The sequence below is a fragment of the Echiichthys vipera genome (genome assembly GCF_963691815.1).
Source record: "Echiichthys vipera genome assembly, chromosome: 11".
NCBI lineage: Eukaryota > Metazoa > Chordata > Actinopteri > Perciformes > Trachinidae > Echiichthys > Echiichthys vipera.
The window spans coordinates 8830379-8848693 of record NC_139836.1 but is presented as its reverse complement, the minus strand read 5'-3'; the positions used below and the strand labels follow the sequence as shown (position 1 = coordinate 8848693).

The window sequence follows — 18315 nt, the reverse complement described above, 5'->3', positions numbered from 1 at the left end:
AGTTACTGCATTTATGTTTTTTTATACTGCATCTAATGTGTTCCATAGCCCCGGGGATGATGGTTACACATAAGTTTCTGCACATAGCATTGCTGTCAGCATTTTAAAAGAACCAAATTAATTTAGTATTACCATGTAACATTTATCTGCAAGGCAGATGAAAAGTTCAGATTCAATGGAGACAAAGAGAGTTGCAAAGATGATAAAGTGTAGAACAAATCAGCTGAAGTTCCCTTTCACCTTAGAGCTGCTGGCCTTGCATGGATCACCAGTTTGCATAAGTCATCACAGGGCATTAGCATAGTGGAATACCTGTTCACATGACCTTTCCTGGGACAAGTCTGACATAAGTTGTTGGAATTGTGGGGGGAAAAAGGAAATAGGCTGCTGGCATCTAGACTCATTTCCTGTGAATGAGGACAAGAAACCAAAACGAAAGTGAGTACAAAATAAGATGAGAGAAGAGTGAGACCGATCTTACAAAAGGCTCAGGAGGGGGGGGGGGGTGCTTATAGAAATCAATTACATGCCTGTTTGTATGCACCTCTGATTGTGTGTCAATATTGTTGTTGCTGCAGGTACCCTGGCATGCTCTAGGATGGCCAAGGTTTCAGTCTGCCCACAGGCTCTGCTGGCACTGAGGGAGCAGATACAGGCATTTGGAGAGGAAACTAGACATGCCCTCCTCAAGAAAGCCTGTTGGCACGGTGCTGAGGGCATGCCGGAGGCCTCTGAGGAGCATCATGTTCTTCCCTGTGTATGTCTTGATGGGACCTTTGCTCTTCTTTCACTCTATTAACATTATCCACTGCAAGCCTCATAAATAAGCCCACTCCACTGCAATTATTATCATCTCATGGCTCTTCTCGCCATGGGGAAACATGGGACAGCTGACTTTTACATCCAATCATGTTGCTGCAATAGATGTGTGTGTTAAAGTAATCAGTGACCTGAACAAATAAATACTGCATTGGAGTTACTGAAACTTCCTTTTTTCTTGTTATCCTATACAGAAAACTGCTGATGAAGAAATGTTAGGACATCACTTCAGAGAAATTGTACAAGTTATGGAAGACTATTTGAATCCACTTCTCACACAGTTTGACTGCTCATGCTTAAGGTGAAGTATTGTATGTGTCATCATATTCTCCAATTTGTCCACTACAAAGGCTTGACAAATTGAATTTAGTGTTCTCAGACTGAGGAAGGAAGCATGCAGCAAGCTTACACACAGCGAGTGTTGCATGTCACAATCTGACAGTATCTTACTCTATGTGCTTGTCAGATGTATGGTGGTTTAGCTAACTAACTTTACCTGTCCTTACCTCCCTTAGGCCCCAGGCTGCATCCATACCAGTCCCTGAGATGACCAAAAACAAAGATAAAGAAGAGAAAGGCAACTCAGGTAAAGGAAGAGCATCTTGTTTCTGAGCTTGCTTGTGTCTGTGACACCCTTAGGGCTTATCATAACAGTGTATCATATGAACAACATCCAACATCTGCTGCAATTCCTATCTATTTATTGGCACCCCGTCAGCAGGTTTCTATTTAAGCAGGCAGCAGTGGCTCATCCCCCTCGGGCCAATCTTGTTGCTCTGCATGGGATTTAATGTGAAACACGTTGATTTACAAACACAACTTGATAATTCTGTATTTTGACAAGGCATGGTGGGGATTATAGTCCCACTCAAATTGTTGGAACATTCACACTCTACCAGATAGGAATTCTGGGCTTCAGAAGTGGAGTTATGAGGTGTGTGTGTGTGTGTGTGTGTGTTTGTGTGTGTGTGTGTGTGTGTGTGTGTGTGTGTGTGTGTGTGTGTGTGTGTGTGTGTGTGTGTGTGTGTGTGTGTGTGTGTGTGTGTGTGTGTGTGTGTGTGTGTGTGTGTGTGTGTGTGTGTGTGTGTGTGTGTGTGTGTGTGTGTGTGTGTGTGTGTGTGTGTGTGTGTGTGTGTGTGTGTGTGTGTGTGTGGGTGGGTGGGTGGGTGGGTGTGTGTGTGTGTGTGTGTGTGTGTGTGTGTGTGTGTGTGTGTGTGTGTGTGTGTGTGTGTGTGTGTGTGTGTGTGTGTGTGTGTGTGTGTGTGTGTGTGTGTGTGTGTGTGTGTGTGTGTGTGTGTGTGTGTGTGTGTGTGTGTGTGTGTGTGTGTGTGTGTGTGTGTGTGTGTTAAATTGTTTGCAATTGTTGTGCAGTTAAATTACCTGCCGAACCAGGGGAGCATGTGGTGTTGCTGGCTGACAGAAAGTTGCTGGAGTTGCCGCTGGAAGCCATGTCCATCCTGCAAGGCCTGACTTCTGTGTCTCGAGACTTCTCCCTGCAGCTTCTCCACAGTCGTCTGAACAGAGAAGAATCAGACAAAGGTACCAGAGTCACGCATTCACACACATAATTAAAAAATGTTTTCAAAAACTGCCTGGAGATTCTTAACCATTCCCATTAACATGCAACTTTCACAACAACATAGAGCAGTTAGTCTTGTACATTTTTAGTCTTCTAAGTCTGGCAGCCGCATCATTTGAGACAGGTCCAAAATCATCAGGAGAATTCCTTCTCAACTTTCATTCAGCCTGTTATTACTTCCTTAATTGAACAGGCACCCTGTTTAAATTGTAACTAATCATTTTGAATGTCCAAAGAATGGTTAATCCAGATTTATGATCCATCATTTCCCCTGATTTCCTTTATCCATTGTGAAAATGCTTGTTGTCTTTGTTCGAGACAAAGACTTTATACTTCTGGATAATTCAATAAAAGAAGACTTGGATTCTTGTTAAATATTGTTTAAACAACGTAAGTACAGGTAATGTAAAATAGATGCTTTATTCGAGTTCTAACACTAACTTGCATTATTTTACTTTGTTGTTTTCATTAAGTTATTTTAAGTAGCAATAAATATGATTCCTCAAAAGCAGATTTTATATTACATGCAAGATATTGTGACATAGAAATAGACAGTGAAGTAAAGTAATAGGAAACAACAAAGCGGACCAAAGTGAACTACAATACAGACCAGGAAGGAAACACCGATATATGACTTCTCATGAAAGAAGTTGGATACATGTGCCAGAACTATAACAGGTTTTTAATGTGGCATACATGCATAAAATAGAAAACAGGTTTACTGATGGAAGGAATAAAACAGTAGAACTGACTTATCTATTAAGCTGCTAATAATTAGTGAGGTTTTTGTTCAGTATAAATGGATGTTTGCTGCACATAATTACCCATCATATTTTAGTAAATAATCGCTTACACTTGCAAAAGCATATTGATACCTGGATGTAGACTGTAGGCAGCCTTCCATAGAACTGGAATTTGTTCACATCCTGCTGGCATGCAGTGCGGACATCTGTGAACACCACAGCCTGCTTTGCAGTGGATGTCCATTAAATGTGGACATTTCATTGGGCCTGTCAGAGCAATTTAGAGTCAGGACTGTAGGTTTGATTGTCCAGGAGTAATATATATATGTAGGGCGTGTGAGCACACAGGGACACTGGAAGTCTTTCACCATATGGAGGCACTCAAAAAAAATTGTTTTTGCATTAATTTGAATGGGCAGGATCATTTTTTATTTAATAGTTATTAACAACATTTTAGACAATTTTTTATTCACAAAGGAGACGAGCATGTACTGATTCTAGACTGGCACATGCAAATTCCCCTCACTCAAATCAATACATAAACATTTGATTTCTTCCCATGCAGCCGACATGACAACTGTTTTTTTGGTTTAGTACATTTTTGCTGTCAGGTTAGAGGTAACTGCTGTCCACAAAGCTCCCCCGGAGCTGCTGCTGATAGATAGGTGGAGACCTTGAGAGCTTGTCTGGGAAAACTAAAGTGTGACAGAACACATGTAAGCAGACCATGTTGGTAAAAAGTTTGGGTTTGATAAATAGCCAACTTTAACGGAAGTCAATGGCCAATGCTTTTGATGTTTTGCATCATTAATCCTTTACAAATTGCTAGCTCTCCATAATAAGTACTCAGCTGACATGTAACTCAAGAAAGAACTTTAACCAAGATGTATCACAAAAAAGGTCAAAGTGAAATAAAGGATCTGTTTAAGCCAATATCAATCAACTGCTGTTTAGTTGAAATATAGTTACTTATTGCTACAGTGCTCATCAATGTATTGTTCAGACTAATAGATTTGCAGCCACAGTCTGGTAAGACTATCTGCCTTTTGGTTTGCATTTAAACCTAAATGTTTCACTGCCATTAGCCAAAACTGTGGAACCCAAGGCAAGAAATATCATAAGAGAGGACTTTTCTAAGCGTCAATATGCAAAACTCACTTTAAAACAGAATAGGCATTTTATGTTCACACATTGTCACAAAAGTTGCAAAGCTGCACTTTACTTGTCAAGCGTGTACCATTATTCAGCAGTTTATAGCATGTTATGCCCATTTCTCTCTTCACTTTGTTTCTGTATATCACAACAATTGTCTGAACTATGGTGAACAGTTTTTTGTTGGAGTAGGAAACAAACAACAAATACATTTTTTTAATAAGTAAGGGCATAATCTGATTAAAATCTCTTTGAAACAAACAAGAATATGTTTCAGGAAGAAAAAAATGGATCAGTATTATCCAGCACATGTTGTTTGGAGGTCTCCTATTAGCGTAAAATCCCAAGAAAAAAATCCAGTGTTTTTTGGCAATAATGCCTCAATCCTCTGGGGAATTTCGCACGTTAATATTTTGAAAAGAAAAGAAATGGGAGTAGAAAGAGCACTGAATCTCATGCCGCAGACATCTTTACCTTTTTAAAGGTTGAATCATTTGCATAACTTGAGTGAATGTTCAAAGGTTACTGTTAAACGTGTGTGTGTGTGTGTGTGTGTGTGTGTGTGTGTGTGTGTGCGCGCGTGTGTGTGTGTGTGTGTGTGTGTGTGTGTGTGTGTGTGTGTGTGTGTGTGTGTGTGTTTGTGCGCGTGTGCGCAGGCGTGCATGTGTGCGTGCGTGTGTGAGACTTGACAATTGCATATAGCAAAGGCGAGGAACTACAAGAAGGGACAGTACACAGACAGCGTATGGATGTAGAGGGGGTAGTCAATTTTAGGTAGCCACTGTGAAAAATGCAAGACATGGGAAGACAGTCGGATACGTCTAGTGGAGAGAGGAAATGAGAGAGAAGGAGCAAGAGACAAAGCTTCATCATTTTGCATTGTATTGCACCTTTTTGTAACAAATATAACAAAGAGCATTGGACTTAGTATGCACGTTTTTTGTACGGAACTATTTTTTTCCAATAACGGACTAAAAAATCTGTGGGAAATCTACAGACTCAATGTGCAAAGACATTAAAGCATGTATTTGGGATCTTAATGAAGTGCATCATGACAATAGACGGGAAAGGTTTGTAGGCAGTCAGTTAATATTTCAGGACACTGGAGTTTTACCAAGGTGTTGGGTCAATGTACCAGTCATGTCATATTAAAAACAAAGTAAAGGACCTCTTTTGAGAAAAAAACATGTCACTGTCACTTATAACACTATATTTTGTGGACACATTAACTTTATCACCTCCTTTATGTGTAGGATTTTAAAATTACTAATGTTGACCCACCTAAGTACAATTTGGGCCGTGACCTTTTATCAAATGTATTCCAAGCATACTACAGTGAATTGGTTCAGTGTGGCATACTTAACAACTTAGGACTTCACAGGCTGTTAATCTGCCATAAACTGGCCAAAAGGTTGAGATAGAAAGCAGACTGAAAGGTCTGACAAGTTTGCCCTGGGCTTGGCGTTATTTAAAGGTTGACACTAGTGGCAAGTTGGCTGGGTCATTCCAATAGATCAAACACTGTGGTGTTTTTGCTTCCCTGATTTTGAAGTATGTTACTGTGTCTGCAGTTGGAAACCTAAGCTTAAAGCTAGAGGCGGTTTGAGATCAGAGGGTGAGGAAAATCATTGATTCAGCCTCTGTGAATTTCAACAGCATATTTTGTAGAAATTCAGCCCTTCGTTTCTGAAGTAACTTTTCATAAATTGCGAAAGAAGTAGAAGTTTGGAATCGCTGCTGGTGGTCAATAAAAAATTGAGTGATATATACAGTATACTGTATAATGCTTTATATATATTGAATTTTTGTCCAAAGCACATCACATTAAAACCTAAAAAAGTGTTTGAGTGGCCCTTAGGTTGTCAGGTTTTTTCTACCAGTCGCGATGCTGGTATTGTTTAGTGTTTTGTGTGTGTGTGCCTGCCTGCCTGCCTGCCTGCCTGCCTGCCTGCCTGCCTGCCTGCCTGCCTGCCTGCCTGCCTGCCTGCCTGCGTGCATGCGTGCATGCGTGCATGCGTGCATGCGTGCATGCGTGCATGCGTGCGTGTCATCATGACAAAATATTGTCCTGGGGACACCTACTGTAGTGGGAACTACTCCAGAAGCAGTTTTTGTAGAAGTTTTTGCTTTTTTTTTGCTGTATTTAAAAACTGTATTATTAGAAACCACGGCAATACCAGTAGATATACAGGTAATTTGAACAGTAGTAAGTATCTTGTACCAAAAATGTAGGCTTTTGTTTAAAGTTGTTCACAGTCTATTTCTCTTCAGTTCCAGGGGATAGCTTTGAAACTTTTTTCAAAGACATGACATAACTAGATACATCTAGTGAGGCCATCCCAATACATCACTTTACAATCACTTTACTGGTGCATAATTTAGATCAAAATTAAGCTTAAAATCAAAGATGGGTGTGGTCCGAGCCAAACCACCTTTGTAGTGTCCGTTACAGTAGGTGTCTCCAGTACCATACCATGGTGACAAACACACATACATGTACGCACACAGACTCACAAGGTGAAAACAATACCAGCGGTTGTTAAAAAAAAATCACAATGATGAACTTTGATAAAGATTACTTTTTCAGTGCGTCTGCGATTAGGTGTTGACTAAACCCACTGATTTATGTGTAATCAATACTTAAGCAATAGTTGATGCTTTTATTTTCAGATGGTTATATGTGTTGCAACCATAAGGAAACTTTTAAAAGTGTTCTTCAGTCACCAATAAATGTCATTGACTTTGCATACGCGGAAGTTTAATTTCTTTTGCAGTCCAAATGCTGTGTAATCTACCCTGCAGACAAGTGTATGTATTAATTCTGCTTCCTGTCTGTGGCAGTTGAAAGTGACAACAAAAAGGAGACCAAAGGTGGCAAGGGAACTAAGGGGAAGGGAGATCAAAGCCAAGCCATCAAAGTGGTGAGTTCAGTAAATTAATCTGGGCCTGCCAGATACAGACAGCAATATTACTTTTACCTGCTGTCAGCACTGGCGATTATTTAAGTTCCTCTTGCCTCCCTTTTAACTGTGGTTTTTCAATCAATTACATAATGTGTTTTCATAAAGATCCTATTTCTAGCTTCTGAGCATTTATCCTCTGTCATGCACCAATTCTATTTTTTCCACCGACCCCTTTCTACTTACATTTCTTTTGCTCTTTCTCCTCTCTTAAAATCAACCCTCACATTCTTTCTTGTAACTAGCACTTGCAGATGTATATGTGCGAGACAATATTTGCATGTGTATGCATATACTGTACACACATTGTTAGTTTCCATCCTAAATAGTTAGTTTAAGCTGTAATACCTCCTTTATTTCCTTTATTTGCCCAGATACCTGTGAATTGTGTGTTGCCTTCTTACACCTTCCCAGTGGACACGCGTTACTTGAAATGTATCTTTTTTGTTACCAATTTCAGTTTGTTGAACCGTCTGTTTTATTTGTGTTCTTGACATATAGCTATGGAACTATTTTTCCACAGATTATTATTCTTAACATATCCCCACAGATATTGTAAGTTCTCACAATGACGGAAACATTGGTAAGTAAATGTTAATGAGGATTCAATCAATGTCTTTGGAGAGATTACATTGCACACCTTACATTACATATTTAAAGGATTAATAATATAGTATATTGATATGTACCGTTACATCTCTTAAGGTTGGAAATAAACTGCAATGTGGCAGAAAAAAAATACTTGTTAATGTTCAGTAATGTACAGTACTGTCTAGCTCCAGCGGCTTTTCTTTTATCGGTGGGGTAGTGTGGACTGTAGTACTGAGAGTACTTTTGACCCTCACTCAAGAAGCCAAGTTCTTTACATAGCTCACTCTGCATGTCCTCTTTTCAGCTCAAAGCCTCTCAAAACATCCTTCTCTCTTTAACACTGTACTATTTCACAAAATGTCTACTTCTGTGTCCTTGTATGAGTTACATTTCAGCTCCCAATTAGTGCCAGCACTGTAGCAAGTTGAAGGTTTCAGAATATTTATATGTTGTTGTGCATCTGACACAGATGAGACCAGTCTGACCATAAAGATGAAGGAGATTTTGGAAACCCACAGCCAGCATTCTACCCCTCTGTGGGAGGGCTTTATGGGCAGCAAACAAACACCCAGGTTAGAATGCAATGCAGTATGTCTTTGTTTGGTCTTTGCTCTGAGCATACTGACAACTGACTGTAACACACCTGATCATTTCTATACCGCTAACCCTTCTCCAATATGTATCCAGTCTGCCGGAGATAGAGCAGCTGCTGTGCAGATGCAGTGCCTTCATTTACCTGGGGATGGAGCGCTTCATGGCAAATATTCCACCTGCCAAGCTGGCAGCCCTCAATCTGTCTGGTACTTTACACCCATACAGCATTTTTATTTGAATTGGATGAATGAAAGTATGTTGTTTTTAAAATGTTAGATGTCAGCGTTAAAAATTAGCAGTATGCTGAATATATCCATATACCACTGTATATGATCACACAAAAACTTGATGTTGCATACTTTTTCAATTTGACACCAGCAGCACAGACATCCATACTTAATGGCATACACGCCTGGAAATGTCACATAACCAACTCATGATGTGTGCATTTACTGTTGGCACCAGTCTAAGTGTCAGTAACGTTGTCAGTAAAAAAAAAATAGTTATAGAAACATTGTGAAACCAAGATTTCACTTAGTGTTGCATAGGCTCACTTCTGTGACAGTGTAACCGCTCTCATCCTCCAAAACAATCAAGACAATTAATATCAATGTTACTACGTCAAATAAAGCACAAAAATGATGAGAATTGTAAACAACCAGTCTATCATCAAATGTCTTGAGCATCTTGTGTACGAGTTATTTAGCACATTTTATGAAATCACACAGCATCTTGAGTTTTCTCAAAGGTTTTTAAATGGTAAATTAGGAAAAATAGGTGGCAGAATACTGTAATGACGGACATTTGGAGAAAGGAGCAGTTTGCGAAATATGTAAGCAGTAAATGGAGCAATAGGCTTAATCTCTTCAAACTCATAAGTCTTTTATTCCCTGTGTGGGTATATATAGAAATATCTCAGATCAATGAGGTTTTAATATCAGATCCCTGCATAGCATTACCACAACTGCACTCAGTGCCTGTAAAATAATATTTATCTGAGAAAATCTATTGAGGATTAATTTCAGACATTCACTCCTACCAAGCTTTTTATTTTCTCTTTCTAGCAGAGACATTTAAAAAAAACTACTTCCAGATGTAAAGAGCAGCCATCCTTTCTGATTATGGCATACAGTCATAGTCAAGACAACACATCTGTATTTTAAGGCAGGTATTAGCTCAATTTTTTTTAACCTGAAATCACTGTTGTCACACATAATTAATGACTTGAGAAAAATAAAACTCAACCCCTTTTTTTCTTTCATGGCGTAGTCTTAAAAGAACCCCTGGCTGTTGTAATTTATTTACAGTCAGTGGGCAAGAGGACTCCAAACCTGTCTCCCTCTTCTCAAGTTCTAGAGGAGGCTTTTTCCTTCTTTACTCTTTGAATAAATAATCACCTGACCCAAATGAACTTTCAGTTCTTCAAACCTTCAAAGAGATTTCACAAAGGAACAGTACAACTCCATCTTTGTAGCTTTTTTCTTCCCTTTAACTAGCACAAAAAGGTAGTCTGAGAATGGATGGATTTGGGGTGGACGTGATTGTGATTGACAGTGTCAGATCGACCTTATACATAGCTGGAGGGCGGACGTTGTCTAATTTACTAGCCTGGCATTAGTGCTGCTAACTATAACTATAGTGTGACTGACACCATGGTCTGAATTCCAGCTGTCACTTCACAATAAACCTACTTAATTGGCCATCAGACTATGATTAGGAAGATGGCAGATGTGTGTTTCTCAGGAAAAAAAGGTGTTGTGCAGTATATGCAGCACCATCTTCACTAATATCTTATCTGGAAATTGTGTTACTTTATCACTTCATCTTCTTCTTGTTAAAGTAATAATACTGTTTAAAACAACTCTTTGGGGGACAACCCTGCTGTGACAATGACATAGACTCACATCAGAGTCTTCTGGCCTCAGGGAGCTGAATAGCAAAGGAGGGGCAGTGCCATGCTACAGATACAGACATGATCGTCATTGCATAGGAAGTCAGCCAGAATAGCTGCAAGGCACTGCCTATCCTTGATGCAATAGAAAAGATGACAGCCTCACCGATACACACCTGGTGTCTGACACAAGCACCAGTTTACTCACACCTACAGTTCTAGTCCAAGTGAATGAAAGGTAAAAGCCTGTTTTGTACTAATAAATAGATAGACTGCGTTGAAGAAACTTTCTGTGCTAGAGGTTCTTCTACAAGCCTCTTTGGCATGATTGATCACAATTGTGTGTTTCTCATCTGTTTTTCTGTACATATAATCATGAAAAGTAACGTGCCGTTATTCATGTGTAATTCACATATTTATATCGTAGGTATTCGACTTAATAAAAGCGGGGAAATGTTTAAGGCAGATCTCCACTTAGGGATGTAGGGTAGGATGGAGTTGTGGATGGTACCCAAACACAGGACTTTCACTGGGTTCGCTTCTCATTTCTGTCTGTGTCCCAGACGTTCTAAGCCAAACTACAACGTTTAGTCTAATCCTAACCAAGTCATTTCGATGCCTAACCCAAACGTCACCTTTTGTAGGCTAAAAACGGTCATGTAATGGTAGTTTCGGTGCTTATCTGTGTGTGTTGTAATCCAAGGTTCTCTGTTGTTTGTTTTGATAGGCGGTCTGGCCGCACATGCGTGTTAATGCATGTGACCATTACAAAAACATCGGTATTTAACATAATGGGGTGAGGGCCGTGTGGAGGCAATTCAAATGTACATGACAAACAGCATATTGGTGACATAATTGATAAATAAATAAAAATAGATAGTTCAAACAGGGGCTTCAGGGAAAAACTTTTCATAATGACTCAGTAAGGTATTCCTTTTTTGTTATTTAACAAAATCAGAGCTTTAAGCAAAGAGCTCAGTTTCAGGAGAAAAGGAGCAAACTAAGGTAGAGGTTTTGCAAATTTTTGTTTGTAAATAAAGAATTTTGTATATAGGATAACAAAGTTCATCAGGTTTGTAAGAGCAAGGCAGGACAGCGCTACCCGCTTATGTCTCAGCAATGATACGTGATCAGTATGCCACTGCTTATTCATGGTGCGTTTTAGGACAGCTCAGAAAAACGTGGCAGTGCCATGTTACAAATGAATTTAGCGGTTGTAAAAAGTGTGGGGTACAGAGCGTAATATGAATATGCAGAGGGCACAGATATGGGAAATGTGGGGGACACAGACCCATGACTTCAGCACATCTGCACCCACAGGACAGCACTAGTTTCTCACACTGCTCTTGTCCATTGTTCTTGCATTCTCTTCCACAGTTCTGTAACTGTAGTGGGTTTCTTATCCATTACTTTGTCACTAAGTATTTTCCAGAGATCCTCTATGGGAAATTTAGATCTGGACTCTAAGCTGGCTAGGGCTGCAGCTATCAAATCTTTTTGTAATCAAGTATTCTACCGATTATTCCATCGTTTAATCAAATAATCAGATTAAAAACAAAACTTTGCCCCAAAAAAAGTATAATTTTGCATTATTTACCAGGTAGGTAAGGTTATTTTTAACATTGGACAGCTACGCATTCTCTTCCTGTTTTTAACATCTGCAGGGCTATTCAATTAATTTGGAATTAGTGGAAATAGTAGTAATAGGCCTCAAAGTGCAACAGCATAACAGCGGATCAAAACAAGTAGTAATAGGCCAACTGAAAGTGCAACAACCTTGTCAAAAAACAATAACGTACTTATCAAGTTATACTCTTTACACACGGATATACAGTAGTTGCAGAGTAAACACAAGCCTCACAGTGACATTTATAAACAAAAAAGTCTCTGTCCATTTGCTGGTGAATTGCCGGAAAGAGACATTGCGGTGGTAAATTTAACCACGGATTTAACCAGACTAAAACGATTGCAAGAACAACAATAGAGCGGAGCTTGGCGAGCTGTTGCAAAGAGGATTCACAAACCCACGAAGAAGAGCGTAGTGGGAGCGTGCGGAGTGTTGTGGCCATGCGTGGCCTGGATATAATCCCTCGCGGGCTGGTTCAATTAAATAGCCCAGCACTACGGCAACCGCAGACGCACTCAGCTGAAGTCGCCAGTTAACGGGTCACTTGAACCGAAACAGCGGCACTCGGTGAAGTGGCGTTAACAACGGGCTGCTTTCGGCTCAGACGCTGAATCATTGATGGCGTGCTGTAGTGGTACGCCAGTTCTAGTTTGCAGTGGACACATTGGACCTTTTTGGCTTCTTTTTGAAAATGATCCCAAACTTATTCTCTGCCTTTTCTGGGCGGTAGTGGTGTGCATCCACAAAAGCAGTCCATGAGGAAAAAACAATCCCTGCGCTGAGCAGGTCGCATAACGCGTGAGATAAGAATTGAACGAATCAGTGAGGCAGAGATTTCGCCTCGAGAATGTTTTGTAATCGAGTTACTCGAGTAATTGTCTTAGCCCTAGAGCTGGCCATTTCATTGTTTCCATATTCTTAGCTTCAAGGAACTGCTCTACCCGTTTTGCAGTGGGACAGGGGGCATTGTCTTGCATGACAATTGCGCGCTAATTGGGAGACAATTGCAGTGAAGGTATTGCATGTTGCTGAAGGAGGTTCACAAACATTTGCATTCCCCCTGCCATGTAGCCCAACAAGAGGCCCAACTCCTGCTGCAGAAAACATCCCCAAACCATGACACTTCCTCCTCCAAATGTAACTGACTTCTTTACACACTTTGGGCTTAGTCCTACCTCAGTCCTATACCGAACATAATGTTTCCTATCATACCCAAATAACGTGAATGTACTCTCATCATTGAAGTCACTCTGGACCAGTTCTCCACTGTCCACACAACATGCTCCTCAGCAAAGGCAAGTCTCACCGTTTTATTGTTTCTGCTGATGAGAGGTTAAGTCACTGCAGAGTGGGCTTTCAGTTCACATTGTCTTAAACGATGAGACACATTGTGCCGAGACTTGGAACGCCCAACCTCTCCCTGATGGCTGAGAGGGTCATCCCTTTGGCCTTCATCTCGACAACCTTTTGCCTCATGGTTTCAGTCACCTTAGAGGGGCTTGCCATCTTGTAAAGTAACCAGGAGCTGCCAGATAAATAGGGTGTCCAACAATTAAGTCAATTTTCACTAGGTGTCAGATTACATACATACATACTTTTTATACAGCAGTTCTTTGTTTAGAGGAGTTTTATTTATTCTGTTGCCAGATAATGATACTGATGTTTGCTCTCCTCAGAGTGTCGCATGGCTCTGCTGTTTGACCCGGTTCAGAACAGTGCCAGTGTTGTCCAACATTCAAACCTTGGCATGCACATGAGGTAACAAAATAGCTTTATCTAATGAAGCTCCAACTCAGTTTGTCATATTCATTTGCGCTTACATAATTACCATTTATATCTGTGCTCCTCAATTGTGACAATTGATGTTTTTGTCTTTTGCCTTTGACACTATTTCAGCTTTTTGGTTGGTAATAGTTTCTAAAAGCAGGGCTTCCCCTTTCTCTGATATTCTCACTGTCTCTGTCCTCTCCAGTGGAGGACAGTCTGGCCTGGAGAAGCCCCTGGAGACCGCACTGCTGTTGAGTTTGGGTGGTGTCGGCTGTATTGTCCTCAATCAATGGCACAGCAGCCTTCAACAGAACACACGGATTATGGTCAATGTACTAGACAGTATGTTATAGTCTAATACATCATAATTTCACCTCTAAATCTTAAGTAGATGTCCCATTTTATTTATGCCTGTGGACTGTTTTAGCAGTTAGAGTATTTGTGTGTTTCACCATGTGTTGCAGATCTACTGAGGGTCAGACAGACCTCTGGCCAGACCATCCATGCCCTGAGGGGAGGGAACAGTTCAGACATACCACATCACAAGGTTACAGGATCAAATGGTACTGTATATCCTACTTGTTTCTGCATTTTGCCTCACATTTACATTTATAAACTGTAATGTTACAATTATTCTGACCAAATAATTGCGATCAAGCTATTGTCCTGATAATCATCAACAAATAATTGTATTGCATTACAGAAATGACACATCCTTTTTTAGTGAAAAACAAACAATAAAATAAACAATCTTAAATAATGTAATCATACATTATAAGGTCCCCCTTATTAAAGGGGCTGCACTTGAAATACAAAAAAAATTTACATGATGCAGAAGGCACACACATGCTCTAACATGAGCACACGTTTCCCAAACACAGAACAGAGAAGCTCAGATTTCATCACACACAGAGGGAGCAAGAAGAGTACAGCCCCTTTAAAATGTTGTAAAGAATAAGTCATAAAAATAACTTTACAGAGTGGAATTCACAGAGAACCCCTGTAAAAATGCCGTAGATGGTCATTTCTACATGCATAGAGCCCATTAAATACTCATACTTACATTTGTTGCTGTTGATAAATACATGCACAGTAAAGTTAAATGTACATACAACTACCACTTTCACTGTCTACTTCTTCTATTAATAGGCTGCATCTAATAGGAAGATGGACTTTCTGTAAAATAAAACCAATTCTACTTGATTTTAACTGTTACTTATGGGCTGTGGCAGGAAAAACTGTATTAAACTACAGTCAATTCACTGGCCAAGTCACTTGTGATGATATTAACGATTATCCAGATAATGGAAATTCACCACGATCATCTTGTAATTTAACGCGTTCTTTATTGTGATCCAAGATAAACTTGTATATTGTCCCATCCCAACTGTAAATACATTCAAGTCCATGTGTTTTATTTTCTTTAATGGGGGCATCACAGGCACCCACACTTCTCTCATTCTCTGTATGTGAGGCTTCAGGTTTTTTTTTTACAAAGAGAAATAATACACGTCAAGCAGAATCATTCAAATTATGAATCTAACTAAGCTGGATTTTAGCATAACCCTCCATTATTGCTTTCTCTGGCTGTCCTCTGCAGATCAAGTGCTCCCCATTGACGATGTTCACCACAAAACAACTCTCACACCTTCAGCCTTCAACTGCATTCTTTATGGACTCCCTAACTTAATTCTCATGTAATATATTGTTTGTCCTCAAGATGTCTCATGATGATTACAGACATACTTGTCAGCTGGCTTTGACTATATTACTGTTTACAAAAAACTAAAGCTACTGTAGCGTGAGGGGGTTAGATGTTTCATTAAAGTTTTGATTTTTCATTTTCCTTTCCTGTCATTTCATGAGAATACTGATTTTATACTTAATGTATTTAATATTGTTTTGACCATGCAGAGCAGATGAGAAAAATAGAACATGCTCAGCTCCATAAAGTAAGGCTAGAGCTCTCAGTGCTCTCACAGAGGGCAGCTCTCTTACATGTCTTGTAGTCTGGTATTGAGTGCAATGATGCAGCTTTATCTTGCAGCTGTAACTGAAGTTCTCTTTAATTGTAGCTTTCATTACAATTAGTGCTCATTTACTCTTGTGTTGATAATTCTGTTGTGTTGACTTGTCACCTAAAATTAAGACTCACAATTTCAAACACTGACCTCACAATAGAGGATGCAGTCATTGTTTAAACATACTGTGTCACACTGTGTCAACTTGAAAACCATCAGAACTCTCTTTAGTTGAGTTGAGAGAAGCTTGATTCCACCTTTCATGCAAATTAGGCTCAAATTAAATTTAATTGTTTTTACTCAATTTAATTTAGAGCATGCCTATATCAGACATTGCGTGCATGCTTAATCCTTATATTTGCTGTTTTGCACTAAATGTTAATTTAGTATATTTATAAACGGTAAATACACTCCTTGAGAAAAATGTGTTCTTACTGTCAGAACATGACCTGAGGTTTTATATAATGCCCTGTTTATTGTTAGTATGCTAAACCTAAAATTAAAGGGCTGAAGTCATCATCACCATTTTGATGCTTTATTCCTCAATAGATTTTGCTGTGTATTTTTACTAAAACACTGAAGAGTTTTTACATGAATGTGTGTAAGGACGGATATAATTTAAGTTGACAAACTTCCTTTTGATTGTCAATCACAAAGCCACTAGTGCAGAGGAAACAGGAACACGAGTAGCCTGGATGTGTCCACCTACCAGCACCTCTGAAGCTCACTAATTAAAGGGATAGTTAAGCTACTTAAAGTGTGATTGAATGAGGTACTAATTCAAAGACAGTGTATTACCTACAGTAAATGATGTTTAGTACACACTTAGTTTGTAGAAACAGACAGGTGTCCTGACACGGAAGCTAAGCAAGGTCCTGCTGTGGAGGACGGAAGCATAACTTATTTTAGCCATCGTAAAAAAAAATTCTGTTACAATTTTAAATGTAGGCTATATTTGAAATATCTTTGCTGCTTTACCTTGCGGTCAGCTAGCACTTTCCTCCAGTTTCCAGAGATGTTTTGTCAGCTGTTCAGCCTCTGAAGGGATCCTCTTGTCTCCACAGTGAAATGGATTTTGTTGTCGCTGTTACAAATACTCCTTTTTTAGATTTAATTTAATTTATTTGTTAAAAGGAAAAGCATGCCGGGCACACCCATGAAATACAGCTACACACAGCTCCGGTATAACATTTTGCTGTTTATTACATGTAGCTAAATGCTAATGGCTGACAAAGCTAAATGACTAAAGTCTAGTTTGTTTGACCAGTGTGAGTAAAACTGTTCCGTGCCTAGGCACAACATGCTTCCCAGCAACGGTAGGTTGAGAGAGGTGGGCTTCAGTAAACCATGAATGCACATGTACAAGCACGACATTGGCAGTCTTGAGACCCCCTGAGGGGGGACAATCCCGCTAAAGCACGGCACGGATCATCTGGGCCAAGTGTGAGTGCGCCATGAGTATCACAGTCCTGCTGGAATATGTCCGGCTGTGTTGTGTTTTGGTTTATAAAAGCCAACAGGAGACAACGTTTATTGCTCCCTAATTTCGAAACACAGTCCTGCTGTGACATGTCCAGTTGTGTGTGTGTGGAGGGGGCTTAAAATAGACAGGCGCTGCAACAGAGCGTCTCAGACAGAGGGTGCAGCAGCTATGAGCAGTGTGAGAAAAATAAAGTGTTTTTTGAACATTTAAACGTGTACACGTGTTTTAATAGAAAGACATAATACAAGTGTCAACTTGAAAAAGAGTATAATATATGTCCCCTTGAAGGTGACTAAAGTAGGTTTTGCTGCAGCTGTTTTTCCCCTCCATAGCAGTTTCTATGTCGGTACTTCTGCCTGCTTCTCCAAACTGGGGCATGCTGACGATCATCTACTGAAGGTAATAAATTGACTATGAATAAGTAGAACCTACAACCCCACTTCAAAAAAGCTAAGCTATCCCTTTAACATGTTGTATCAACAAGTTCTCGATAAAGGTTGTTTCTTCCTACCATCAAATATGACCCAAAGGAGGGTTTTCCTAAAGTATATTGACACATCCTCACAATTAAACGGTCTCAGTTTTAAACACATGGTTAAAATTGTGTTTGTATCAAGCCAAAATGTTGTCTAATCGGACATAGATTAGAGTACAGAGTTCCTTGTATGCAGACACACAGTGATTGAAGTGGTGCAACAGAGCTCATAAATGCAGAGAACTGTACCCTTTAGAACAAATTGCTGATTATCAAATAACATTTAAGAAGTTCAGCAGTTTCAGCTCATGCCTGCATTGCTGATGTCTCGACAGCTTGTTCTTTAGCAGATGACATTCAGAGCAATTTGCTGGATACCACATTTCTTGTTTTTCCTTATTCTGATAAGTGGCTGCTGCTAACTGTCTGTCTCAGCAGCTTGTTTGTCTTTTCACCCCTCTGGGCAGCCAACAGATGTCTCTCAGATGCTGCTGTGCTCCTAAAGTCCAACTTACTTTTGCTAAGATCTCAAATTTAAGTGTCCATGTTCAAACTCTGTATATATACTAAAAAATAAAGTGTAGATGCTGTATTTTATTTTTAAAAGCTATTT

The 18315-nt window shown here is 39.7% G+C and overlaps 1 protein-coding gene across 1 annotated transcript in view; it reads left to right on the top strand.

Moving 5' to 3' along the window:
- cfap46 (cilia and flagella associated protein 46) overlaps positions 1-15424 on the top strand; it is a gene marked incomplete at both ends in the record, with an annotated part of 66953 nt that extends 51529 nt beyond the window's left edge. Inside the window, 12 exons of the mRNA XM_083923204.1 lie at positions 579-757; positions 1014-1120; positions 1335-1405; positions 2191-2358; positions 7135-7214; positions 7628-7688; positions 8314-8416; positions 8532-8644; positions 13633-13714; positions 13929-14065; positions 14188-14286; positions 15324-15424. Of these exons, the coding sequence (XP_083779330.1) occupies positions 579-757; positions 1014-1120; positions 1335-1405; positions 2191-2358; positions 7135-7214; positions 7628-7688; positions 8314-8416; positions 8532-8644; positions 13633-13714; positions 13929-14065; positions 14188-14286; positions 15324-15424 (1301 nt within the window). The remainder of the gene's footprint in view (positions 1-578; positions 758-1013; positions 1121-1334; positions 1406-2190; positions 2359-7134; positions 7215-7627; positions 7689-8313; positions 8417-8531; positions 8645-13632; positions 13715-13928; positions 14066-14187; positions 14287-15323) is intronic.
- Positions 15425-18315: the final 2891 nt, after the last annotated feature.